Here is a 25,757-nt window from a genome sequence, read left to right on the forward strand (position 1 = left end):
GGTGGGATCCGAACCCGTGACCTCCGGCTCCCCGGCCCACGCCGCTTGCCGGGTGCCGAGCGCCGGAGGGGAGAGGAGGTCACCGGGTCGTCCCGCGTGGGGCTCGCGGACTCGGTCCCCCTTTTCCGGCGGAGGTCACCGAGGCCCAGAGAGGCGAAGGGACCTGCCCCGTATTCACACGGCGGGCCGGGGGCAGAGTCGGGATCGGAACCCAAGACCTCCGGCTCCCCGGCCCACGCCGCTTGCCGGGTGCCGAGCGCCGGAGGGGAGAGGAGGTCACCGGGTCGTCCCGCGTGGGGCTCGCGGACTCAATCCCCGTTTTCCGGACGAGGTCCGCCGAGGCCCGGAGAGGCAAAGCCACATGCCCCGAATTCACACAGCTGACGAGCGGCGGAGCCGGGATCTGAACCCCTGACCTCCGGCTCCCCGGCCCGGGCTCTTGCCACGGAGCCACGCCGCTTCTCTAACGGCCATCTACTACCGATCGTCATGGAGATGATGTTTAGTCGGCGCTTCCTCTGTGCCGAGCCCCGATCCAAGCGCTGGGGTCGACCCGAGGTCATCGGGTCGGACCCGGCCCCCGTCGCCCCGGAGGCTCACGCTCGCAACCCCCATTTTACAGATGAGGGAACTGAGGCACGGGGAAGAATAATAAATGAATAGCTTCGGGATTTGGTGAGCGCTTCCTAGGCGCCGAGCGCTGTTCTCAGCGCCGGGGTGGATCCGAGGTCATGAGGCTGGACCCCGTCCCGCGCGGTGGGGCTCGTGGTCTTTGTCCCCATTCGTTCGTCCGTTCGTTCGTTCGTTCGTTCAGCCAATTCGATGGTCTCTACTGAGCGCTCGCCGCGTGCCGGGCACTGTACTAAGCGCTCGGAGAGTCCGCTTCAGCAACAGCTAGAGACGATCCCGCGTGGCTCAGTGGAAAGAGCACGGGCTTTGGGGTCAGAGATCATGGGTTCGAATCCCCGCTCTGCCACTTGGCAGCTGGCCGACCGGGGGCGAGTCACTTCGCTTCTCTGGGCCTCAGTTCCCTCATCTGGAAAATGGGGATGAAGACTGGGAGCCCCACGTGGCACCACCTGATTCCCCTGTTTCTCCCCCAGCGCTTAGAACAGTGCTCTGCACATAGTAAGCGCTTAACAAATACCGACGTTATCATCCCCGCCCGTGACGGGCTCGCGTTTTACGGACGAGGGAACCGAGGCCCGGAGAAGTGAAGAGCCTTGCCCCAGGTCACCCAGCGGGCGGGTGGCGGAGCCACGATTAGAACCCGGGTCTTCTGGCCCCCGGGCTCTATCCCCTAGGCCGCGCTGCCTCCCATTTGGATCTGTAGCCGATTGGGGGCCCTTCCGAGGACTCCCTCGCTTCTCCCCTCCGCCCCCCAGTTTTCACTTTCTTCCCCCGGCCCCTCCGCTCCGTCTCATCTTTTCCGACTCGCTTGCCTCAAGTCGTCGCTGGTCAGGTCTTGGTTCATTCATTCGGCAGTACTTATTGAGCGCCGACTATGTGCGGAGCACTGCGCTAAGCGCTCGGAACGAACAAGTCGGCGACAGATGGAGACGGTCCCCGCCGTTTGACGGGCTTACGGTCTAATGGATGGTGGCCTTGACCTCCTGTGGCTTCTCCGTGTTCCCTTTTCCCCTCTTCTGCACAGACCCTCATCGGCCACCGCCCCGGCTCACGCTCTTGGGCCCCTCACCATCGTCGGTGGTGTTTGCTGAGCTCTTCCTGTGCGCGGAACCGTGTGCCGAGCATTTGGGAGAGCACCCGAGGCGTCCGCCTCCCCCTCAACTCTCCCACCTCCCTCAAGCCGATCCCCCCGACTCGGGCACGCTCCGCCTCTCCTCCTCGTCCCGGCCTCGGGGGTCCCCCTCCGACGCCCCCCCTCCTTCAAGACATCTACCCCGCCCAGTTCCCCACCCCCACGTCTCAGCGGCCAGAGAGTCCCCCGGACCACCCGTGCCTCTCCACCCCGCCCCTGCGAGGCGCGTATATTCGATCATTCATCCTGTTGCCGTACTTGGATCCGTACCCTCTGAGCGCCGGGCATTCATCCCCCCGCCTCGGCAGCGAGGTACGGAATCGTCATTTATTTCTTTATATTAACCTCCGTCTCCCCCTCTCCACGGTAAGCTCGTCGCGGGCACGGGGTCGCGGCCGCCCACCCGATTGAACCGCCCTCTCCCAAGCGCTCAGTACGGTGCCCTGCGCCCGGCGAGAGCTCACTAGATGCCGTTGATTGCCGATGGGTTCAGCCTGACGGTCCAAGGGCTGGCGTCCCTTTATCCTGGATGAATTCCTTTGGCCTCTCTCCCCCCGCCCCCTCCGGGCAGAAAACACCCCCTCGGTGAGCGGTAGAAACTCTTAATCGGGGGCGCTGCCTGTCATTCATTCATCCGACGGTATTTATCGAGCACGTACTGGGTGCAGAGCGCTGGGCTATAGAGCTTGGGAGAAGCACAGTTCGACAATCAGCTGCCGGTCCACGGTGAGCTTACAGTCTGGAGGTGGTCTTCGCCCCTCACGTGACGAGACGAGGCAAGCTCCACAGTCTATTTCAAAGATACGACTGTTGGGATAAAGAAGAATAATGTCGGTATTTGTTAAGCGCTTACTACGTGCCGAGCACTGTTCTAAGCGCCGGGGTAGACACGGGGTCAGCAGGTTGTCCCACGAGGGGCTCGCGGTCTTCGTCCCCATTTTACAGATGAGGGAACTGAGGGCACAGAGACGTGAGGTGGCTCGCCCACAGTCACCCGGCTGACAGGTGGCAGAGCCGGGATTCGAACCCATGACCTCCGGCTCCAAAGCCCGGGCTCTTTCCACTGAGCCACGCTGCTTCTCCGGAATGGATCCGTGGATCTTGCTCTGTTATAAAACATTGCCTATTCCCCTTCTGTTCTCTTCTGGTACGCTGTGGTCGAACGCAAAGTGCCTTCTTTTAAACGTGGGCGGCGGGCCGGTGATCGTAACCACTTCGGTATCCCCTCCCGGTGTCGTGGCTAGAGCGGGGGCCTGGGAGCCCCCGAAGGTCATGGGTTCTGATCCCTGCTCCCCCGCCTGCCTGCTGTGGGATCCGGGGCAAGTCACTTCCCTTCTCTGTGCCTCAGTCACTTCATCTGCGAAACGGGGATTGGGACAGGGACGGGGACCGTGTCCGACCCGATCAGCTTGTGTAATGATGATGGCGTCTGTTAAGCGCTTACTACGTGCGAAGCATCCATTCAGTGGTATTTATTGAGCGCTTCCTACGTGCAGAGCAGCGTGCTAAGCGCTTGGAAAGTACAATTTGGCAACAGACAGAGACGATCTCTACCCAACAACGGGCTCGCGGTCCAGACCGGGGGAGGCGGACAACAAAACAAGTAGACGGGCATCAGTAGCATCAATATGAATAAATAGAATTATAGATAGACACGCATCCGTCACAAACGATTCATGCATTCATTCAGTGGTATTTATTGAGCGCTTCCTCTGTGCAGAGCCCTGTACTGAGCGCTCGGAATGGACAATTGGGCAACAGATAGAGACCATCCCCGCCCATCGACGGGCTCACGGTCTCATCGGGGGAGGGAGACGGACGGACAAAAACAGTAGCAATAAATAGAATCGAGGGGATGGACATCTCCAGGTGGTTAGGGCACAGGCCTGGGAGTCGGAAGGTAATAATAATAATAATAATAATGTTGGTATTTGTTAAGCGCTTACTATGTGCCGAGCACTGTTCTAAGCGCTGGGGTAGACACAGGGGAATCAGGTTGTCCCACGTGGGGCTCACAGTCTTAATCCCCATTTAACAGATGAGGTAACTGAGGCACCGAGAAGTTAAGTGACTTGCCCAAAGTCACACAGCTGACAAGTGGTAGAGCCGGGGTTCGAACCCATGACCTCTGACTCCAAAGCCCGTGCTCTTTCCAGTGAGCCACGCTGCTTCTCGTGTCACGGGTTCTAATCTACTTATCGCCACTGTTCTTCTCCGTCCGTCCCCCCCCCCCCGATTAGACTGTGCGCCCGTCAGAGGCGGGGACCGCCTCTGTTACCTATATGTCCATTCCAAGCGCCTAGTACAGTGCTCTGCACACAGGAAGCGCTCGATAAATACTATTGAACGAATGAAGGAATCCTGGCTCCGCCCCTCGTCTGCCGCATGACCTTGGACGAGTCACTTGACTTCTCCGCCTCAGTTACCGCATCCGGAAAATGCAGATTGACACCGCGAGCCCCTCGAGGGACAGGGACCGTGTCCCCCCACCCCGATTAACTCGTATCTGCCCCAGGACCGAGAACGGTGCTTGGCGCACCGTAGACCGTGAGCCCGTCATTGGGCGGGGATTATCGGTTGCCCAACCGTCCGTTGCAAGCGCTTAGTACGGTGCTCTGCACATAGGAAGCGCTCAGTAAGTGCTCTTGAATGAATAGTCAGCACCCTGATGATTATTATTCTCCCGAGCGCTTAGTACAAGCGCCGTTCCCAGAGTAAGTGCTCAATAAACGGCATTCACCGATGGACTGACTCTCCTGGCCCGGGCTGCCGGCACGCCTGGGGATAAAGGGACGAGAATCGCCTTGATTCGCTGAACCAACCCGGTTCTCAACGAGTGAAACGTTCTCGCTCTGCTCATCTCCGTAAAGGGGCTGCAGGTCCCCGCCACTTCCAGCCTGGCCACCGAATTACCGAAAGCGTGGAATCGCTGAACCGATTTGAATTACAACGATCTTTCCGCGGCCGCTCCGGCCGGCTCGCTGTCGGGGCTACCCGGCGACGTACTCGGCGGTTTGATGAAGGAGGGTGTGGGGCTCCACTCGGACCCATCCGTTCATCCTTTCGATCATATTTATCGGGCGCTTCCTGTGCGCGGAGCGCTGGGCAACTACCATTAATCATCATCATAACGTTGGTATTTGTTGAGCGCCTACTCTGTGCCGCGCACCGTTCTAAGCGCCGGGGGAGAAACAGGGTCATCGGGTGGTCCCCCGTGAGGCTCCCAGTTCATCCCCGTTTTCCAGACGGGGGAACTGCGCGGCCCAGAGAAGCGGAGCGACTTGCCCACCGTCACCCGGCTGACAAGGGGCCGAGCCGGGATTCGGACTCGTGACCTCTGACTCTCTCCCCTGAGCCGCGCTGCTTCTCCGGATAACGCTGGTATTTGTGAAGCGCTCACTACGCGCCAGGCGCTGTTCTAAGCGCTGGGGGAGATACGAGGTCATCAGGTTGTCCCAGGTGGGGCTCGCGGGCTTCATCCCCATTTTCCAGACGAGGCCGCTGGGGCCCAGAGAAGCCAAGTGGCCCAGGTCCCACGGCAGAGAAGGGGCGGAGCCGGGATTAGAACTCACGTCTTGGGACTCCCCGGCCCGGGCTCTTTCCACTGAGCCCCGCTGCCTCCCGCTTGGAAGGAGAGTACGGGATAACAGTCAGCAGACGGATTCCCTGCCCACGGCGAGCTTCCTTACGGTCTACGGGGGGAGGCAGACGTGAAATCTAAATCTTGTACCGTCCAAGCGCTCGGTACGGTGCTCTGCCCGTACGAAGCGCCCAACGGATGCTGTGGAGTGAATGGGCGAAAAGCGGTGGGGGGCTGGGAGGGGGAGATGAATAAAGGGAGCGAGTCGGGGCGACGCGGAAGGGAGAGGGGGAGGAGGAAAGGGTCCTTCGGGCCTCCGCCCCTTTCTGTCCTACTCAACTGCCGTGACTTGGGCAACACCCTGGACCATCCCGTCGCTCAGTCTGCCTCTCTGTACCCCCCCTCTCTCCCCGGCGCCCTCCGAACCACTAGACTGGTAATAATAATAATAATGTTGGTATTTGTTAAGCGCTTACCCCGTGCAGAGCACTGTCCTAAGCGCTGGGGGGAGAGACGGGGTCCCACGTGAGGCTCCCGGTCTTCATCCCCATTCTCCGGACGAGGGAACTGCGGCCCAGAGAAGGGAGGTGACTTGCCCCCAGTCGCCCAGCTGCCGAGGGGCAGAGCCGGGCTTCGAGCCCGTGGCCTCGGACTCCCAAGCCCGGGCTCTCTCCGCCGAGCCGCGCTGCAGTCGACGTGATCCCCCACCCATAAGGAGCTTCCTGGGTCGTGGGGAGAGAGACGCTTAGAGAAGCAGCTTGGCTCGGTGGAAAGAGCACGGGCTTTGGAGTCAGAGGTCATGGGTTCGAATCCCGGCTCGGCCATCTGTCAGCTGGGTGACTCTGGGCGAGTCACTTAACCTCTCGGTGCCTCAGTTCCCTCGTCTGTAAATTGGGGATTAAGCCTGTGAGCCCCACGTGGGACGACCTGATACCCCAGCGCTTAGAACGGTGCTCGGCACATAGGAAGCGCTTAACAGATACCAACAGGATTAATCTAGCAAGAGGAGGAGGAGAGTTTTGAAAACCGAGGTTTCCTTCTCCCTGACACTCTCTCCGTCTCCCGCGCGCGCTCTCTCTCTCTCTCTCTCTCTGTCTGTCTGGGGACCGCTTAGCTCCAGTGCTGTGGGAGTGGAGAGAAAGCAATTAGCGTTAGGTGGTATTTAAGCTCAAGTGCTGGCTTCACTCTTCTTCCCAAAGCAGAAAGGGTGAGATTTCGGGATCTCTGAGACTTCCCTAACCCGCCGAGTTAAAACTGGGTTAATCTCTCTCCCGCTAAGTCCTCCCTCCACTCTGCCTTTCATCCTTCCACTACCCACTTCCACCCCGTACGCATCCTCCCACTGTCACCTCCACTCTCTCCCGCTCGCCCTCTCGCCCACGTCCTCCCTCCCTCTCCGCGCGCCCGCCGGACCACCGCTCTCTCCGCTTCCCCAAACCCTCCGACCACCGCGTCTCCTCCGCCGGGCCCTTAAAGCCCCCGTTTCCCCCTCTTCAAGCAATGCCGTGTACCGAGGGCTTCCGGAGCGCTGAGCCCCGTACTAAACGCTCGGGAGAGTACGATACCAGCAGAGTCCCCCGCCCCTAGAGAGGTCCGGGGGGGGAGACGGACGTTAAAATAAAGGAGGGATGTGGACGCGGGTGCCGGGAGGTGAGGACGGCTTCATTCGTTCGCCGAACCGTGTCGATCGAGCGCTCGCCGGGTTCGGAGCACCGTACTGAGCACGAGGGAGAGTACAAGAGAATAACAGGCAGGCCCATCCCCGGCCCACGATGAGCTTACGGTCTACGGGGAGGGATGGAGCGAAGAACGGGTACAGGTCTGTCGGGCCCAAGGCGGAAGGGAGAGGGGGACGTGGACATGAAGGCTTAGTTGGGGAAGCCCTCTTGGAGAAGATGTCATTTCTTCTCGGAGAAGATGTGATTCAAATCGGGAAGATTTGAATAAGGCTTTGGATAAGGCCAGGACTGGGCCCGGATCGTTTACCATGGTATTTGCCAGGCGCTCGGTATGCGTCAGACACTTCTCAGCGCCGGGGCAGGTACGACTTCATTGGGTTGGACAGAGTCCCCGTCCCACAGGAGGCTCGCCGTCTAAGTAGGAGGACTTAGACTCCCTCCCTCGCGGGAGAACGGAGGCCCAGAGACGTTAAAAGACGAGTCCGAGGTCACAGAGCGACCGACGGCGGAGCAGGATTAGAACCCAGGCCTTCTGCCTCCCAGGCCCGCCAGACCACACCGCTTCTCTAAGGTTAATTGGAGATTACTTGGGAAGAGCCTGTCGCGGGAACACATCTGATAATAGTAATAATAACAATAACTACTCTGGGCGTATCGATGGAGACGGACGCTGAGTCAAAATGGCGGTCATTTCATTCATTCATTCAATAGTATTTATTGAGCGCTTCCTACGGGCAGACCACTGTACTAAGGGCTTGGCATGTACAGGTAGAGACAGTCCCTGCCCCTAGACGGGCCTGCGGTCTCATCGGGGGAGACGGACAGACAAGAAACCTGGAGACCTTGGCTAAGTCACTCGACGGCTCCGTGCTTCCCTTTCCGCCCCCGTAAAATGGGGATTCCTCCCCCTCGGGCTGTGAACCCCATGAGGGCCGAGGACCGTGTCCCACCTGATGATTTTTCTCTCTCCCCCTGTGCTCAGTACAGCGCCCGACACCTAGGAAGCGCTCAGCGAACCCCACAGTTAGGTTTATGACGCCTCACTCCACACGCCGAGACGCTGTTTGGGCTACACCTTCCTAATGACTCACAATTACACAAGTCGCTGTTCTCACAATAAGCCAACGAGCCGGGTGCCGTATTAGGGGACATATGTGTGTTTAGTGTCGCAGGCTGATCTGTAAACTTATTAGTGTCTGCGCACCCCCTATAATTAAGACCTAATTAGCCAACGGTTAAAAATAGTGGTTGTCGCTATTGTAGCGTGTGGAATCCTAGAGGAGACAACAAACAGGCCATGCCAGGGGTGCTAATGGACACAGGGAATCCAGGATTCTGTCCTGCTGGTACCAGAAGTGATATTTTTTATTATGATGACTAAGTATGATGATGATGATTGTCCATTCCAAGCGCTTAGTACAGTGCCCTGCCCAAAGTCAGCGCTCAATAAATACAATCGAATGGTGAATGAATGAATAATCGAGAAGCAGCGTGGCCTTGTGAATAAAACACGGTCCCGAGAGTGAGACTTGGGTTCTAATCCCAACTCTGCCACTTACCTGCTAGGTGACCTTGGCCGAGTCACTTAGCTGCCGAATTGTACATTCCAAGCGCTTAGTACAGTGCTCTGCCCATAAGTGCCCAATAAATACTATTGAATGAATGAACTTCCTCTGTGCCTCAGTTTCCTCAACGGCAAAACGGGGATTTAATACCCATTCTCCCTCCTGCTTGGAGTGTGAACCCCCATTTGGAAGAGCAGAGGAGAGAAGGGATGGAGAAGGGAGGGAGGGATGGGAGGGAGGAGGGGAGAGAGGAGAGAAGAGAAGGGAGGGAGGAGGGAGGAGAGGAGGGAAGGGAGGGAGGAAGGAAAAGAGGAGGTAACGGGGGGGAGAAGCAGAGGAGGGAAGGGAGGGAGGAGGGGAGAGGGAAGAGGAGAGAGAGGAGAGGAGAGAAGGGAGGGAAGAGAAGAGAGGAGAGGAGAGGAGAGAAAGGAGGGAAGGGAAGGAAGAAAAGAAGGAGGGGGGGAGGAGAAGAGGGAAAGAAGGGAGGGAGGACTGGGCGGAGGAAGGAAGAGGGGAGGAGGGAAGCCACGGGGGGGGGGGGGCGGCGGAGGTTGAGGCCTAAGGGAGGCTGAAGGTGGAGGAGGAGGAGGAGGAGAAGAAAGAGGAGGAGGAGAAGGAGGAGGAGGAGAAGAAGGAGGAGGAAGAGGAGGAGGAGGAGGAGGAAGAAGAGGAGAAGGAGGAGGAGAAGAAGGAGGAAGAGGAGGAGGAGGAGGAGAAGAAGAAGGAGGAAGAGGAGGAGGAGGAGGAAGAGGAGGAGGAGGAGGAAGAGGAGAAGGAGGAGGAAGAAGAGGAGGAGGAGGAGGAAGAAGAAGAGTAGAAGGAGGAGGAGGAAGAAAAGGAGGAGGAGAAGGATGAAGAGAAGAAGGCGGAAGAGGAGAAGGAGGAGGAGGAGGAGAAGAAGAAGGAGGAAGAGGAGGAGGAGGAGGAGAAGAAGAAGGAGGAAGAGGAGGAGGAGGAGGAAGAGGAGGAGGAGGAGGAAGAGGAGAAGGAGGAGGAAGAAGAGGAGGAGGAGGAGGAAGAAGAAAAGTAGAAGGAGGAGGAGGAAGAAAAGGAGGAGGAGAAGGATGAAGAGAAGAAGGCGGAAGAGGAGAAGGAGGAGGAGGAGGAGAAGAAGAAGGAGGAAGAGGAGGAGGAAGAGGAGGAGGAGGAGGAGGAGAAGAAGAAGGAGGAAGAGGAGGAGAAGATGGAGGAAGAAGAGGAGAAGGAAGAGGAGGAGGAAGAAGAGAAGGAGGAGGAGGAGAAGAAGAAGGAGGAAGAGGAGAAGGAGGAGGAGGAGGAGAAGGAGGAGGAGGAGGAGAAGAAGGAGGAGGAAGAGGAGGAGGAGGAGGAAGAGGAGAAGAAAGAGGAGGAGGAAGAGGAGAAGGAGGAGGAAGAAGAGGAGGAGGAGGAGGAAGAAGAAAAGTAGAAGGAGGAGGAGGAAGAAAAGGAGGAGGAGAAGGATGAAGAGAAGAAGGAGGAAGAGGAGAAGGAGGAGGAGGAGGAGAAGAAGAAGGAAGAGGAGGAGGAAGAGGAGGAGGAGAAGAAGGAGGAGAAGGAGGAAGAGAAGAAGGAGGAAGAGGAGAAGGAGGAGGAGGAGGAGAAGAAGAAGGAAGAGGAGGAGGAAGAGGAGAAGAAGAAGGAAGAGGAGGAGGAAGAGGAGGAGGAGGAAGAAAAGGAGGAGGAGAAGGATGAAGAGAAGAAGGAGGAAGAGGAGAAGGAGGAGGAGGAGGAGAAGAAGAAGGAAGAGGAGGAGGAAGAGGAGAAGAAGAAGGAAGAGGAGGAGGAAGAGGAGGAGAGGAAGAAAAGGAGGAGGAGAAGGATGAAGAGAAGAAGGAGGAAGAGGAGAAGGAGGAGGAGGAGGAGAAGAAGAAGGAGGAAGAGGAGGAAGGAAGAGGAGGAGGAGGAGGAGGAGAAGAAGAAGAGGAAGAGGAGGAGAAGGAGGAGAAGAAGGAGGAAGAAGAGGAGAAGGAGGAGAGGAGAAGAAGAAGGAGGAAGAGGAGGAGGAAGAGGAGAAGGAGGAGGAGGAGAAGGGTTTGGGCCTCGCCGTGCTGCCCCCTGGTGTTCGCTGCGCGTCAGCGCGCCCCTTCCTGGGCAGCCGCCACTGGAACCACCGACCGCGCCTCACCCACAACCGGGGACCCTCCCTCCCTCCCTCCCTCCCTCCCTCCCTCCCTTCCTCCCTCCCTCTCTCCCTCCCTCCGACCGTCCATTCTTCATTCATTCGTACTTATTCAACGCTTACGCTGTGCAGAGCACTGTAGTAAGCGCTTGGGAAAGCACAATGCAACAATAAACCGTGACCGTCCCTGCCCACGACCAGCTCAGTCTAGAGGGAGACAGACATCGGCACAGACATCACAGTTAGTATCATTAGTATCGTAAATAAAATTAGAGCTCCCGCTCCACTCCGGGAACGACGACGACGACGACATTTCCTGAGCGCCCGGCACTGTACTGAGCGCGGCAAGGGAGACGGACGGGTGACGTCTGACCGGGCCTCGAGGGGAGGCCTGGGAAAGGACGCGTTAATCCCCAAAGGCCTTATCTGCGAATCCGTAATTTTATTGATTGGTATTGATGTCTCTCCCACTCTAGACTATGAGCTCGCTGTGGGCAGGGAATGTCACTGTTTACTGTTGTTACCGTGCTTTCCCAACCGCTCAGTACAGTTCTTTTCACCCAGTAAGTTCTCAATAAATACGACTGAATGATTGAGCGAACACTATCTACTGGATGTTCCTCCTGGGCAGAGCGCTCTAATCATCACGAGATTTGTGAAATGCTTACTACGTGCCAAGCACTGTACCGGGGGAAGCAGCGTGGCTCCGTGAAAAGAGCCTGGGCCTCGGAGTCAGAGGTCATGGGTTCGACTCCCGGCTGGGCCGCTTATCGGCTGTGTGACTGTGGGCGAGTCACTTCACTTCTCCGGGCCTCGGTTCCCTCATCTGTAAAATGGGGATTAACTGCGAGCCTCACGTGGGACGACCTGATGACCCCGTATCTCCCCCAGCGCACAGAACAGTGCTCTGCACCTAGTAAGCGCTTAACAAATACCAACATTATTATTATTATTATTATTCGCTCAAGTATTTAGAAGCAGCGTGGCTCAGTGGAAAGAGCCCGGGCTTGGGAGGCAGAGGTCATGGGTTCGATTCTCGGCTCTGCCACTTGGCAGCTGGGTGACTGTGGGCGAGTCACTTCACTTCTCTGGGCCTCAGTTACCTCATCTGTAAAATGGGGATGAAGACTGTGAGCCCCACGTGGGACAACCTGATTCCCCTGTGTCTACCCCAGCGCTTAGAACAGTGCTCTGCACCTAGTAAGCGCTTAACAAATACCAACATCATCATCATCATCATTATTATTAGGAGCTGGGGTAGGTAAAGAATAATCACATCCCACGTGGGGCTCACAGTCTAAATAGGTGGGAGAATAGGTATTGCATCCCCATTTCACGGGCGAGAGAACCGAGGCACGGAGAAACAAAGTGACTTGCCCAGGGTCGCAGAGCAGGAATGAGGAGGGCGTGGGATTAGAACCCAGGTCCCGGAACCCCGAATCTTTCCGCTAGGCCGCTTGGGAGAATGAATTCGTTAGAGCTAGCGGATACAATCCCTGCCCTCAGGGAGCTTACAGTCTAGTAAGTTCAGAACACTGTACTAAGCGACTTGGGAGAATACAATAGATTTAGTCGATACAATCCCCGAGTTGAAGGAACTTATTCATTCAGTCGTATTGATTGAGCGCTTACTGTGTGCGGAGCACTGTACTAAGCGCTTGGAAAGTACAATTCGGCAACATTCATTCATTCAATAGTATTTATTGAGCGCTGACTATGTGCAGAGCACTGTACTAAGCGCTTGGAATGAACAAGTCGGCAACAGATGGAGACAGTCCCTGCCCTCTGACGGGATTACGGTCTAATCGGGGGAGACGGACAGACGAGAACGATGGCGATAGATAGAGTCGAGGGGAAGAACATCTCGTAAAAACCATGGCGACTAAATAGAATCGAGGCGATGGGCAATTCATTAACAAAATAAATAGGGTAAAGAAAATATATACAGTTGAGCGGACGAGTACAGTGCTGAGGGGCAACAGATAGAGACGATCCCTACCCAACAACGGGCTCACAGTCTAGGCTGGGGGGGGAGATGGACAACCAAAGAAAACAAAATAAGTAGACAGGCATCAGTAGCATCAGTATAAATGGAATTATAGATAGATACACATCATGAACAAAATAGTCTACTACAGTCTACTGTGTGCAGAGCACTGTACTAGCAGTACTGTACTAGCACTGACAGAGAAGCAGTGTGGCTCAGCGGAAAGAGCCCGGGCTTGGGAGTCAGAGGTCATGAGTTCGAATCCCCGCTCTGTCCCTTGTCAGCTGTGTGACTGTGGGCGAGTCACTTCACTTCTCTGGGCCTCAGTTACCTCATCTGTCAAATGGGGATGAAGACTGGGAGCCCCACGGGGGACAACCCGATCCCCCTGTGTCTCCCCCGGCGCTTAGAACAGTGCTCGGCACATAGTTGGTGCTTAACCAATACCAACATCATTATTATTGTTATTACTAGGAGCTGGGGAGAGTTCACTAGAGTTAGTAGGAACTAATCCTCATGGAGCACAGTGCTTTGCACCTAGTAAGCGCTTAACAAATGCCATCATTATTATTATTATTATTATTAACAAATACCGTTATTAATAACATATAATTACGATCTGCAACCAAATTCACCCACTCACTCGTATTTATTGAGCGCTTTCTGGGTGCAGACCACTATAGTATCTACCATAAGAAATATAAACACTGGAGAAATAGGTAGATTATAAAATATAATGGAATTATTGTAATGACAATAATTGCGGGGGGGGGGGCACGGGCAGAGGGCGCGAAGTGTACTTTCCGAGCGCTGAGCACAGTGCTCTGCACACAGTGAGCGTCCAATAAATACGCCTGAATGAACGAATGAATGAACGATGAGGTAAACGGGGAGGAGATGATCTGTGACGTCACTTCCGGCCGCTCTCTCCTCGCTCCCTCCCCCCCCCCTCGGGCTTTTTGCGCAAGCGCCGATTCCGCCCCTTCTCCCTAAATTAGCTTCAGGGTCGGGGCTGTCGGGCTTGGAGCGGCTTCGGGCCGTAGTCGGTGGGCGATGGAGGGGGAACTTCCGCCCTGAGTTGGGCCGGCGACAGAGGGACTTCCGCCCTGAGTCGGGAGGACTTCCGCCCGTCGTCGGGCGATGGGAGAGTAACTTCCGCCCTGAGTCGAAGGGACTTCCGCCCGCAGTGGGTGGGCGGCAGGGGGACTTCCGCCCGCCGTGGGGCGATGGACGGGGAACTTCCGCCCTGAGTCGAAGGGACTTCCGCCCGCAGTGGATGGGCGGCAGGGCGACTTCCGCCCACAGGGGGGCGACGGACGGGGAACTTCCGCCCTGAGGGGTCCCGGCGGCGGGGAGACTTCCGCCCGCAGTTGTGCGGCCGTTCGGGGCCCCTCCGGCGGCGATCGAGGCCGAGGGCCCGGTGGGGCGGGGCGGGGCGGGGCGGGTCCGGTCCCGGACGGGGTCCCGGCGCCATGGAGTTCGCGGAGCTGATCAAGACGCCCCGTGCGGACAACGTGGTGCTGCACCGGCCGCTGTACCCGGCGGTGGAGGGGACCCTGTGCCTCACCGGACACCACCTCATCCTCTCCTCCCGCCAGGACAACACCGAGGAGCTCTGGCTGCTCCACGCCAACATCGACTCCATCGACAAGCGGTCAGGCGCCCGGGACCCCCGCCCCACCCCCTCTCTTAACCCCAGCTGCCAGCCCCCCACCCCCAATTCTGGGCCCCCACCCCCTCTCAGCCCCCAATTCTGGGCCCCCCCCCACCCCCACTGCCGAGCCCTCACCCCCTCTCTTAGCCCCAGCCCCTAATTCTGGCCCCCCACCCCCAATTCCGGGCCCTCACCCCTTTAGCCCCAGCTCCCAGCCCCCAATTCCGGCTCCCACCCCCCCCTTCTGGGTCCCCACCTCCTCTCTTAGCCCCAGCTCCCAACCCCCCACCCCGAATTCCGGCCCCCAGGCCTAGCACCAGCCCCCTGCCCCCAATTCTGGCCCCCCCCCCACCCCCAGCTCCCAATTCTGGCTCCCCACCCCCCACCCCTAGCCCTGCCCCCGGCCCCCTCACCCCTGGTTCCCAACCCCCTCGTCCCTTACTCTGTCCGGCACTTCTTTCCTTGGACCCCAAAACACGCCCCCTCCCCCCTCCCCTTCGGCCACCGTAACGATAGTAGTAATTAAGGTATTTGTTAAGCACTTACTATGTGCCAGGCACTCAGAGTCGTCCTCCAGGAAGCCCACCGGGATTCAACCCCGACCTCCCCGGTCACGTCGACCGCCTCAGAACCGTGGGTGTACCTGTCAATTTTTATGTTTTCGGCAGCTGTTCTATCCTTTGAATGCCCGCTCTTCCTCTTCCGTGCAGGAGGCGAGGGGCCCGCGGGCGTAAAATAAAGAAGCGGGCCAGGGCCCGTCCCCTGGCAGCCCACAGTCTAATAGGGGAGACAGACAGACACGGGCTTTCTTCCGGGCGGAAGGGTAGGGAACCGGCACTGGAACTGGAGGTGGGAAAACGAATACGGGGCAGTAGAAGCGACTGATCCAAAAACCCATCGGGGCCAGGCTGGCCGAGGGTACGACGCGAGCGGGGCGGTGCGGGGAAGGCCACCCGGAGGGGGCCCCGGCTTTGAGTTCCAGGCCGGGGGAGCCGGGGATGCCGAGAGAGGGTGAGCTGGACTGGAGGGTGCAAGCTGGACAGGAACGGGAGGAGAGCGAGCGAGAAGGGCGGAGGGCGCTCAGTAAGCGCTCGAGAAATAAATACGATTGGACGACCGGCCCGGAAGCTGCGACGGCGGCCCCGGAGACCCCCGGGAGGATCCGAGGAGAGTCCGGCGTCCGGAGCTGCGGAGGAGAAGGGAGAGAAGAGGCGGCCGAGGCGGGGGGGGGGGGGGGGGGGCTCGCGGCCGAGGCCGCCCGTGGTCTCCGAGGGCGACGGGTGGGCCTCGCTCTGTAGGTTCGTGGGGTCCCTGGGCACCATCGTGGTCAAGTGCAAAGACCTGCGCGTCATCCGGCTGGACGTCCCCGGCATGGACGAGTGTCTGAACATCGCCAGCTCCATCGAGGTGAGGGGGCCGCCCCGCCGGCCGCGGTGCGCCGGCGGCGGGGTGAGGAGGGAGTGGACCCTTCCCGCCGGACCCAGGGGACCCCGCCGTCCCGGCGCCGTCGCCGGCCGGGCGTCCGCGTTCAGCCACCGCCGTTCGACCGGGGGGAGGGAAGCGGTGGTCGGGCCCCGGGGGGGCCCGGTGCCGAGCTGGGCACCTACCGGTGGCGGGGACAGGCGCCGAGAGGCGGCTTCTGTCCGGAGACCCGTGACACCTCTGTGCCTCCAGGCGCTGTCCACGCTGGGCTCGGTCACCCTGATGTACCCCTTCTTCTACCGGCCCATGTTCGAGGTCGGGGAGGACGGCTGGCAGGCTTTCCTGCCCCAGCAGGAGTTTGAGCGCGTCTCTTCCGTCGTAAGTCCCTCTGACTCCCCCTGCCCCCAAACAACGGCCAAGGACCCCCCCCCCCCCACACCCCCATCCCCACCCCACGGTCCCGGGAGCCGGAGGCGGGTGCCGTCAGCGTGAGTTGAGCCCTCACCCAGTTGTAAACCTGGATAAGGCTCATCCGCAGAGATGAGCGGCGGCGGCGTGGCTTGGTGGAGAGGACCCGGGCCTGGGAGTCAAAGGACCTGGGTTCTAATCCCGGCTCCGCCACGCGTCCACAAGTCACCAGGCTTCTCCTGCGCCTCAGTTACCCACACTTGCTAGATGGGTGTCGAATCCTATCTTTCCCAAATTGGACTGCGAGGAGCCCCACGGGGGACAGGGACCGGGTCCAGTCCGATTAGCTTGGATCGACCCCGGCGCTTAGTACAGTGCGTGACTCGTAGCAAGCGCCTAACGGGCACCGTCGTGACGGTCAGAGGCGTGGAGTCCGACTGAGGCGGAGCACGGGTGCTGGGGACGGGTGGGGATGGCGCTGGTGCCCAGGCCCCCGACCCGACGCCCCTCTTTCTCCAGACCGGCGATTGGCGGCTGAGCCACGTGAACAAGGACTTCTCGGTGTGCCCCTCCTACCCGGCCCTGGTCACCGTGCCCGCCGCCGTGGACGACGAGGCCCTCCGCAAGGCGGCCCAGTTCCGCCACGGTGGGCGCTTCCCGGTGCTCAGCTACTATCACAAGAAGAACGGGATGGTGAGAAACCGCGGGCCCGAGGTCTCGGGGACCCCGGGGCGCCCCCCCCCCCCCCTCACGTCCCCCCGCCGGAGGAAGGGAGGGTTTGGGGCCCATCTTAGAGGGAGAGAGGGATAACGAATCACCAAGAGATGAAATCCGAGCTCACCCTGTGCCGAGTGGCGTGCCAAGGTGGGCCCAGGATAGTCGGGTCGGGCACAGTCCCCGATACCACCCCCCGAGGCCCGGACTAGGAGAAGGGATCCTGAGCGGGGACGCTGAGGATGCCGGCGGTCACCAGGTGATGATGCGGAGCGGCCAGCCCCTGACCGGCACCAACGGGCGGCGCTGCAAGGAAGACGAGAAGCTGGTCAACGCCACCCTGCGCCCGGGCAAGCGCGGCTACATCATCGACACGCGCGCCCTGAACGTGGCCCAGCAGGCCCGCGCTAAAGGCGGCGGCTTCGAGCAGGAGGCCCACTACCCCCAGTGGCGCCGCATCCACAAGGCCGTCGAGCGGTGAGGGGCCGGCCGGGACGCGGCGGGCGGGCTGGCATCCGGCCCCGGAGGCGTCCGAGCCGGCCGAGAGCACGGGAGGGCGCGTCCACCACCCCGGGGCCGGCGGGAGCCATTCGGGGATTCGGAGGAGGCGAGGGGGGCCGGTCCTTCCCGACGGACCCTTGGGCGTGGAGAGGCTGCTTTGGCACTGCCCCTCGCTGGCCCCGCCGCGGGGCGAGGTCACCCCCACCGTGGTCTCGGCCAGACCCTCGCTCGCCACGGTTCCCGGACCGGACCCGTAGGTTCCCGGTCGGAGCCGAGGGGCACTCAAAATGGCACCTCCCCGGCCCGTCCGCCCTCCGGGAGGCCCGCGCTTACTGACGGCCGCCACGCTCCGGGAAACGCTGGCTCCCCGCCCTCGGGGAGCGGGGAGCCCCACGCGGTCCTGACCCCCGCGCTCCACCCCACCGCCAGGTACCCCATCCTCCAGGAGAGCCTGATCAAGCTGGTGGAAGCCTGTAACGACCAGTCCCACAACATGGACCGCTGGCTCAGCAAGCTGGAGGCCTCCAACTGGCTCACGCACGTCAAGGAGATCCTGACCACGGCCTGCCTGGCCGCCCAGTGCCTCGACAGGTCCGGGGCGGGGGGCGGACCGGGAGGACCGGGGCCGGGGTTCGGCGGAACCGCCCGCTCCCAGCGCGGACCGGGGACCGGCTGGCCGGAGGCGGCCGCCGCTGAGACGCGCGTCTGCCCCGGCAGGGAGGGGGCGTCCGTGCTGGTCCACGGGACGGAGGGGACGGACTCCACCCTGCAGGTGACCTCGCTGGCCCAGATCCTCCTGGACCCCCGCTGCCGGACCCTGCGCGGCTTCCAGGCCCTGGTGGAGCGCGAGTGGCTGCAGGTGAGCCGGCCCGGGTCCCGCGGGGACCCCAGGGGAGCCCGCAGAGGCCGAAGGGAAGCCGCGGCGGGCGGCCCGGGGCCGGGCCGGGCCCCGTGGCCCCCCACGGGCCCCGGGTCAGCCGCGTCCTCCACGGGCAGGCCGGGCACCCGTTCCAGCAGCGCTGCGCCCAGGGGGCCTACGCCAGCGGCAAGCAGAAGTGGGAGGCGCCCGTGTTCTTCCTGTTCCTGGACTGCGTGTGGCAGGTCCTGCGCCAGTTCCCCTGCTCCTTCGAGTTCACCGAGCACTTCCTCATCCTGCTCCTGGAGCACGCCTACGCCTCCCAGTTCGGGACCTTCCTGGGCAACAACCAGAGCGAGAGGTGGGGGGTGCCGCTCGCCCGCGTCCAACCGTGGCCGCCCCGCCGCTGCGCCCGCCCCCGCCGCTGAGCCCGCCCTCTCCCCGGCCAGGTCCAAGCTGAAGCTGCCGCAGAAGACCATGTCCCTGTGGTCCTGGGTCAATCGGCCCGCCGAGCTGGCCAAGTTCACCAACCCCCTGTTCGAGGCCAACGGCCTGGTCATCTGGCCGTCGGTCGCCCCGCAGAGCCTCCAACTCTGGGAAGGTGAGGACCCCACCTCCCCCGGCCCTCCTCCCCTCCCCGCTGCCCGAGGGCGGCCCCGATCCGAGAAGACCCCTGGGGAGGGAACCCCGGTCACCTTCACTCCGGCCCCCCCGCCCGGGCTCCCGTACCCGCCACGGCAGGCTCGGGGAGCCACCGATGCGGGGGATGCAGCAGCCCCCTCCCCTCCCGTCCCCTCCCCGGGTCCTTGCCCGGTAGAGCGGGGGTGGGGGAGGGGGGGAAGACGTGCGCTAAAAGCCCCGCGGCCGGGTGTCGGCCGGGGGGGCCGCCGCCGCAGGGGTGTTCCTGCGCTGGACCCGGTCCTCCAAGTACCTGGACGAAGCCTCCGACGAGATGGTTGCCATCATCCAGTACAACAAGGAGCTGCAGGCCAAGGTCAACGCCCTGCGCCGGCAACTGGCCCAGCTGGAGACAGAGGACAAGGTGCGGGAGAGCCCCTGAGATGCCTCCCCCGGCCCCCGCCCCCCTCCCCGGCCTCTCCCCGCCCCCTCACCCTCACACTAAGTCGCCGGGGGCCGCACGGCCCCTCGGCCGGATCGGATCTCCCCGCGCGGAGCCCACGACACGTGCAGCGGCTCTCCCCCCCGCCGCCGCGGGTCTCCCCCCTGCTCCGAGGGGGCGGGGGCGTGCCGTCCGGGTGTCCGGGGGGCCGGGGCCGGCCTCCCGAACCCGGCCCAGTCGGAACCGGGGGATCCGGGCCCTGGGTTTCCGCGCCCCTCCCTCTCCTGGGGTCTGGAAGCCGAACCGGCACCGGGCCCGGCTCCGGCCCGCTGCTTCCCTCCGCCCCGTGCCCTCCCCTCCCTCCCCGAGCTGTGGGCAGGAAACCCGGCATCCTGGGGAGCCTCTGCCGTCCTCAGGGGCCAAGCGAGGGCCCTGTGGGGGCCACGTAGGTAAGGGAACGCCTGCCCGGAATACCTGCCCATGGAGAAAGGGGGATGGCGTCTGTCTGGGCCGACACTACTGTGGGCAGCGGAAGAAGAGGAGGGGGGAAGGGGAGAAGGCTGGGGGCCGGCCGCTCGCCGTCTTCCCTCCCGCTTACCCGGCTCCTCCTGCCTCTTCCATCCACCTGTGGCTCCGGGCTGGGAGGGATCGGAGAAGGAGAGGACTCCGGCCCCTCCGTGCTCGGCCGGGCGTGAGACGGAGGTGGCAGCGGGTCCCACGTCGCCCCGGGTGCTCCCGCGGCAGGAAGAGCGAGGTCCGGGCCTTCGGCCCGGTCTCCCGTCCACCCGGGCCTCCGAGGGGTTGACCAGACGAGCCGGGGGATGGGGTGGCCTAGGGCGCTGGGAAAAGAGGGTGCTGCCATACCATCGCTGCTCGGCGGAGGGTGAGGGGCAAACAAGCAAAAGGTCGAGTGGACGGGCCCTTCGGCAGCTGCCTAGAGAGGCTCCGCGGCGGCCTCCCGGGTCCCCCCCCCCGCGGAGACACTAAATGTTGTACACGTTTACACCCTGGGGTCCACCCAGGCGCCCGGGGCCTCGTTGGAGGGGAGGGAGAGGAAAGGACCTGGTGCCTGGATGGAGGGGAGGGTCCCGGGACCTGCGCCAGCCTCTGGGAGGGGCGAGAGGACGAGGGCAGCACCCCCTCCCCCTCCTTCCCACCGAGGATCCCAACTGGCCCCTGCCCCAGCCCCCACGGTGCCGGGGTCCTGCCCGATTCCACAGCTGGGCGCCCCGGGGCCTGGGCTCGGAGGAGCCCCCGCCGCCGGAGGGAGCGGGACCGGGAGTCGGAGGGGGGGGTTTGACGGAAAGGCGGCACCCGGCCGGGGTCCACCCTCCCTTAGCTGGCCGGCTCCGGCCGTGCGCTTCTGGTGGGGGCGGGGGGAGAAGGGTGGGGGCGGGAGGGCCCAACCTACCCCGGGAGCTGAAGGACGAACAAGCAGATGGGCCCCGGTTTTGCCTGGTGGGAGGTCAGTCCCGTCCATCTGCCCATCTGGGTGCGTCTGCTTGTCCGTCCGTCGCCCTCCCCGCTCTCTCCGTGGGGGAGGGAGCGGGTGTCCTGGAGCTCTAACCTCCAGGGCCCCGCGGGCTGTGCCGTTCCACGTCCCGCCCGGTCTGGGGTGGTTCCCTCCCTTTGCCCCACGGCGACTTCCCACCTGTCCGTCCCCACCCCCTCAGCCCCGACCCACTGGCGATGGGGGAAGCTCTCCTGACCCCCCCCCCCCCCCCCCCCTTGCCCCTATACCCCAAACCCGAGAATGGATTCCAGGGAGCGAGCGGGGGCCGAGAGACCCGAGTCGGGGGGGCCCGAGGGGGCCGTGCCCCGCCTCCTGCCCAGCGTAGGGGACGTCCGTCCTCTGGGGCGACCTGGGCGTTGGCGTGGTTGGGCTCCGATGGCTTGTCCGCGTGTGCGTGTCCCTCCTCCCCCGGCGGACGAGGGGGCGGCGGTCCCCGAGCGGTCAGCTCCCCGGCGCTTCTGAGCGGTGAGGCGCCGGGCCGTGACCCCCTGCTCCCCAGTGCACTGTTGTCCACGTGGCGTGTAATAAACGTGCCCCGATAGAGGGCTGTGACGTGTCTCTGCCGCGTCTGGAGCGTGTGCCTCTCTCTCCCCCACCGGCCGAGGCCGTCGGGACGGGGCACCGTCCGGGGAGGATCCTCCCCCCACCCCTTTTCTCAGTCCACGGCACCCTTCCTTCTCTTCAGTGCCAGTTGGTAGATGTTACGGCCTTGAGCGCTTCCTCTGTGCCAGACCCTGTTCTGAGCACTGGGGTGGACCCAAGCATGTCGGGTTGGACACGGTGCCTGTCCCACCTAGGGCTCACGGTCTTAACCCCCATTTTACAGACGAGGTAACTGAGGCTCAGAGAAGTTAGTCGTAATGATGGTATTTAAGTGCTTACCATGTGCACTTAATAATAATGATGGCATTTAAGGGCTTACTATGTGCCAAGCACTCTTCTAAGGGCTGGGGTGGAGACCAGGTAATCGGGTCGTCCCACGGGGACCTCACCTTCTTAATCACCATTTTACAGATGAGGTCACTGAGGCACAGAGAAATGATATGACGTATCCCAAGTCACGCAGCTGATAAGTGGCAGAGCCGGGTGAGGTGACTTGCCCGAGGTCACACAGACAAGCGGGGGAGCGGGGATTAGAACCCAGGCCTGGGATCCACCCACTAGGCCGTGCTGCCTCTCTGGTGCAGCTAGTTAAATTCGGAGCCAGCCAGGGTCAAGTAGTTTGCTGGTCCTCCCCTCCGGACATAATAATAATGTTGGTGTTTGCTAAGCGCTTCCTATGTGCAGAGCACTGTTCTAAGCGCTCGGGTAGATACAGGGTCATCAGGTTGTCCCACGTGAGGCTCACGGTTAATCCCCATTTTCCAGATGAGGTCACTGAGGCCCAGAGAAGTGAAGTGACCATAATAATAATGTTGGTATTTGTTAAGCACTTACTACGTGCCGAGCACTGTTCTAAGCGCTGGGGTAGACATAGGGGAATCAGGTTGTCCCACGTGGGGCTCACAGTCTTCATCCCCATTTTACAGATGAGGTCACTGAGGCACAAAGAAGTTAAGTGACTTGCCCACAGTACACAGCTGCCAAGTGGCAGAGCGGGGATCCGAACCCACGACCTCGGACTCCCAAGCCCGGGCTCTTTCCACTGAGCCGAGCTGCTTCTCTCCGCGACGTCGGACGTGGCGGAGGTGGGCGGTTCAGGCCCCCAACTGCCCCCCGACAGATCTTTCTCTGCCCCACCCCCAGCCCCAAGTCAGGTCCAGCCGCCCCCGGACGCCGGGGTGGGGTCCAACTGGGGAGCTGCCGTGACCCAAAGCAAGCTTGTCCAGCACAGTCCTCGCAGGGGCTTTACGGACCTGCAGCGGGACGGGGTCACTGCCCCCCGGGGAGGGGAAGCGAAGCCGGTCAGGATACCCCAGGAGCCCCTTACCAGCCACCGCGCCGGCCCCTCCACCCCGGGCCGCCTCGGCCGTCCCACCACTAGGAAAACTCCATCAGTCAGTCGTATCTACTGAGCGCTTACTGTGCGCACAGCCCAGTACTTAGGAGGGTAAAATAGAACAGAGTCGGTAGACACGTCCCGGGTCCAAAGACGAGTTCGCCGTCTAAAAGCCCAGGCTCCCCTGATTTTCCCATCACTGTAGACAGCACCACCATCGTTCCTGTCTCACAGGCCCGTAATCTCGGCACGATCCTCGACTCTCTCGCTCCACCCGCACATTCAATCTATTACTAAATCCTGTACCACCTTAACCCGAACACTTATCCTGTGCCGCTTTGATGGCTCTGTCAACCTCCTTGCCCTCCCTGCCTCTTGTCTCTCCCCCCTCTAGTCCCCGCTTGGCTCTGCTGCCCGGAATATTTTTCTCCGGCGACGTTCGGCCCACGCTTTCCCCCCTCCTCAAGAACCTCCAGTTGTTGCCCATCCCCCTTGGCGGCAAACGGAGGCTCCTCACCGTCGGCTTCGAAGCCATCCATCACCTTGCCCTCTCCGACCTCACCGCTTCGCGACGACGCGGCCCCTAACGCGTCGCTCCCCTATCATTCGATGGTATTTATTGAGCGCTTCCTATGTGCAGAGCACTGTACTAAGCGCTTGGAATGTACAATTTAGGCCAACTTACTCTCTACCTCCCTCTCGTCCATCTCGTTGCCAACCTCTTGACCACGTTCTGCCTCTGGCCCGGCACGCCCTTCCTCTTCACATCCGACAGACGATTACCTTTCAAGCCTTACTGAAGTCCCGTCTCCTCCAGGAGGCCTTCCCGGACTAATCCCTCCTTTCTTCTTCTGCATTATCTTGATCGACTCCCTTGTTCCGCTCCTTCCAGTCCCACGGCACTTAGGTACATATCTGTAATTTATTTACATTAATGTCTGTCCCTCTAGACCGTAAGCTCAGTGTGGGCAGAAAATCCATCTACAACTCTATTGGTATAGTATACTTTCCCAAGTGTTTAGTAAAGGGCTCTGCCCACCCGATCTATTATTTTTTTATGGTATTTAAGCGCTTACTACGTGCCAGGCCCCGTTCTAAACACCGGGGTAGGTCCAAGATAATCAGTTTGGACATTGTCCCTGTCCCACATGGGGCTCACGGTCTTAATCCGCATTTTACAAATGAGGTGGCTGAAGCACAGAGAGGTTAAGTGACTTATCCAGGGTCACACGGCAGGTCAAGGGGCAGAGCTGGGACTAGAACCCAAGTCCTTCCGAGTCCCAGGCCTGTGTTGGATCCGCTAAGGCCGCGCTGCAGCTCATCAGCTTGATGGAGAGGACGCTCCTGCGTGTAGGGGAATGGGGATACTGAGGCACAGGGAGGCGTCAAAATCCCTTCCATCCCTTAGGGCTCAGGCGAGATCAAATCCAGGGGTGAATAATCATTAATTAATTAATCAACCAAATCCAGGGGTGAACGGGGAAGGTGCATTGAGCCCTCCCTGCCTCCCAGCCCGGAGGAGCTCGTGGTCCACGGTGGGTTATGGGGATGGGAATGAGCACTGGAGATTATTATAAATGATAATGACGGTATTTGTGAAGTGCTTACTATGTGCCAAGCAGTGTACTGAGCGCTGGGCTGGATACAAGCAAATTAGGTTGGGCACTATCCCTGTACCACATGGGGATTGACCGTGATTGGCTCACGGTCAATCCCCATTTTACAGATGAGGTAACTGAGGCCCAGAGCAGTGAAGTGGCTTGCCCAAGGCCACAGAGCGGACAAGTGGCAGAGCGGGGATTAGAACCCAGGACCTTCTGACTTTCAGGCCCCTGCTCTCTCCACCACACCGTGCTACTGTCCCCTAATATGGTGGTCAGCGCAGGGCTTGGCAGATGGTGAGCGCCTAACAGATACCATGATTAAACCTGCTCTGAGTAGCGAAGGTTAAAGTGAAAGAAAGGAGGGGCCCGCACGAGGGGCGGGGCAAAGCAGGGAAGGCATCCTGGAAGGGGGGGTGGGGGAAGCGGGGAAGGCTCCCTGGAAGAGGAGGAGGAGGGCAGTGAGGGAAGCCGGGGAGCCACCCTGGAAGAGGAGGAGGAGAAGGGCATTGGGGGAATAATAATAATAATGTTGGTAATAATAATGGGAGGGGAGGGGAGGGGAGGAAGCGGGGGAGCCGTCCTGGAGGAGGAGGGCAGTGAGGGAAGTGGGGAAGGCGCCCTGGAAGGGGAGGAGGAGGAGGGCAGTGGGGGAATAAAAATAATAATGTTGGTAATAATAATGTTGGGGGGGCAGGGGAGCCGTTCTGGAGGAGGAGGGGAAGGAGGAGTGCAGTGAGGGAAGTGGGGAAGGTGCCCTGGAAGGGGAGGAGGAGGGCAGTGGGGGGATAATAACAATAATAATAATGTTGGTAATAATAATGTGAGGGGAGAGGAGTGGAGGAGGGGAAGCAGGGGAGCCGTTCTGGAGGAGGAGGAGGAGGAGGAGAAAGAGGAGGAGGAGGGCAGTGGGGGAAGAATAATAATAATGATAATAATGTTGGTAATAATGTGAGGGGAGGAGAGGGGAGGGGGAAAGCAGGGAAGACGTCCTGGAGGAGGAGGAGGAGGGAAGTGGGGAAGGTGCCCTGGAGGAGGAGAAGGAGGAGGAGGGCAGTGGGGGAATAATAATAATGTTGGTAATAAAAATGTGAGGGGAGGGGAGAGGGGAGGAAGCAGGGGAGCTGTCCTGGAGGAGGAGGGTAGTGGGGGAATAATAATAATAGTAATAATGTTGGTAATAATAATGTTAGGGGATGGGAGGGGAGGAAGCAGGGGAGCCGTCTTGGAGGAGGAGGAGGAGGAGGGCAGTGAGGGAAGTGGGGAAGGCACCCTGGAGGAGGAGGAGGAGGGCAGTGAGGGAATAATAACAATAATAATAATGTTGGTAATAATAATGTGAGGGGAGGGAAGCAGGGGAGCCATCCTGGAGGAGGAGGGCAGTGAGGGAAGTGGGGAAGGCGCCCTGGAGGAGGAGG

General features: G+C 60.7%; 1 protein-coding gene across 2 annotated transcripts; it reads left to right on the forward strand.

Moving 5' to 3' along the window:
- The first annotated feature begins 14,024 nt into the window (after nucleotides 1–14,024).
- MTMR9 (myotubularin related protein 9) lies at nucleotides 14,025–21,357 on the forward strand. 2 transcript variants are annotated; one of them, XM_039910482.1, is made up of 11 exons: nucleotides 14,280–14,325; nucleotides 15,036–15,148; nucleotides 15,624–15,732; nucleotides 16,000–16,125; nucleotides 16,675–16,848; nucleotides 17,129–17,346; nucleotides 17,800–17,961; nucleotides 18,088–18,229; nucleotides 18,367–18,587; nucleotides 18,676–18,827; nucleotides 19,123–21,357. In XM_039910482.1, the coding sequence occupies exons 3-11, from the start codon at nucleotides 15,697–15,699 to the stop codon at nucleotides 19,284–19,286; spliced, it is 1,395 nt and encodes a 464-aa protein (XP_039766416.1). In that variant the 5' UTR covers nucleotides 14,280–14,325; nucleotides 15,036–15,148; nucleotides 15,624–15,696; the 3' UTR covers nucleotides 19,287–21,357. The 2 variants fall into 2 exon arrangements, with proteins under 2 accessions (XP_028908883.1, XP_039766416.1); XM_029053050.2 differs by lacking the exon at nucleotides 15,036–15,148 and having other exon boundaries at nucleotides 14,025–14,325.
- The last annotated feature ends 4,400 nt before the right edge of the window (nucleotides 21,358–25,757 follow it).

Source organism: Ornithorhynchus anatinus, chromosome X2 (assembly GCF_004115215.2).
Source record: "Ornithorhynchus anatinus isolate Pmale09 chromosome X2, mOrnAna1.pri.v4, whole genome shotgun sequence".
NCBI classification, from domain to species: Eukaryota; Metazoa; Chordata; class Mammalia; order Monotremata; family Ornithorhynchidae; genus Ornithorhynchus; species Ornithorhynchus anatinus.

Coding starts and splice junctions, on each gene's coding strand:
- MTMR9 (XM_029053050.2), top strand. CDS start 14,144: ATGGAGTTCGCGGAGCTGATCAAGACGCCCCGTGCGGACAACGTGGTG. Junction 15,733..15,999: donor ACATCGCCAGCTCCATCGAG/GTGAGGGGGCCG, acceptor CTGTGCCTCCAG/GCGCTGTCCACGCTGGGCTC. Junction 18,230..18,366: donor TGGAGCGCGAGTGGCTGCAG/GTGAGCCGGCCC, acceptor CTCCACGGGCAG/GCCGGGCACCCGTTCCAGCA.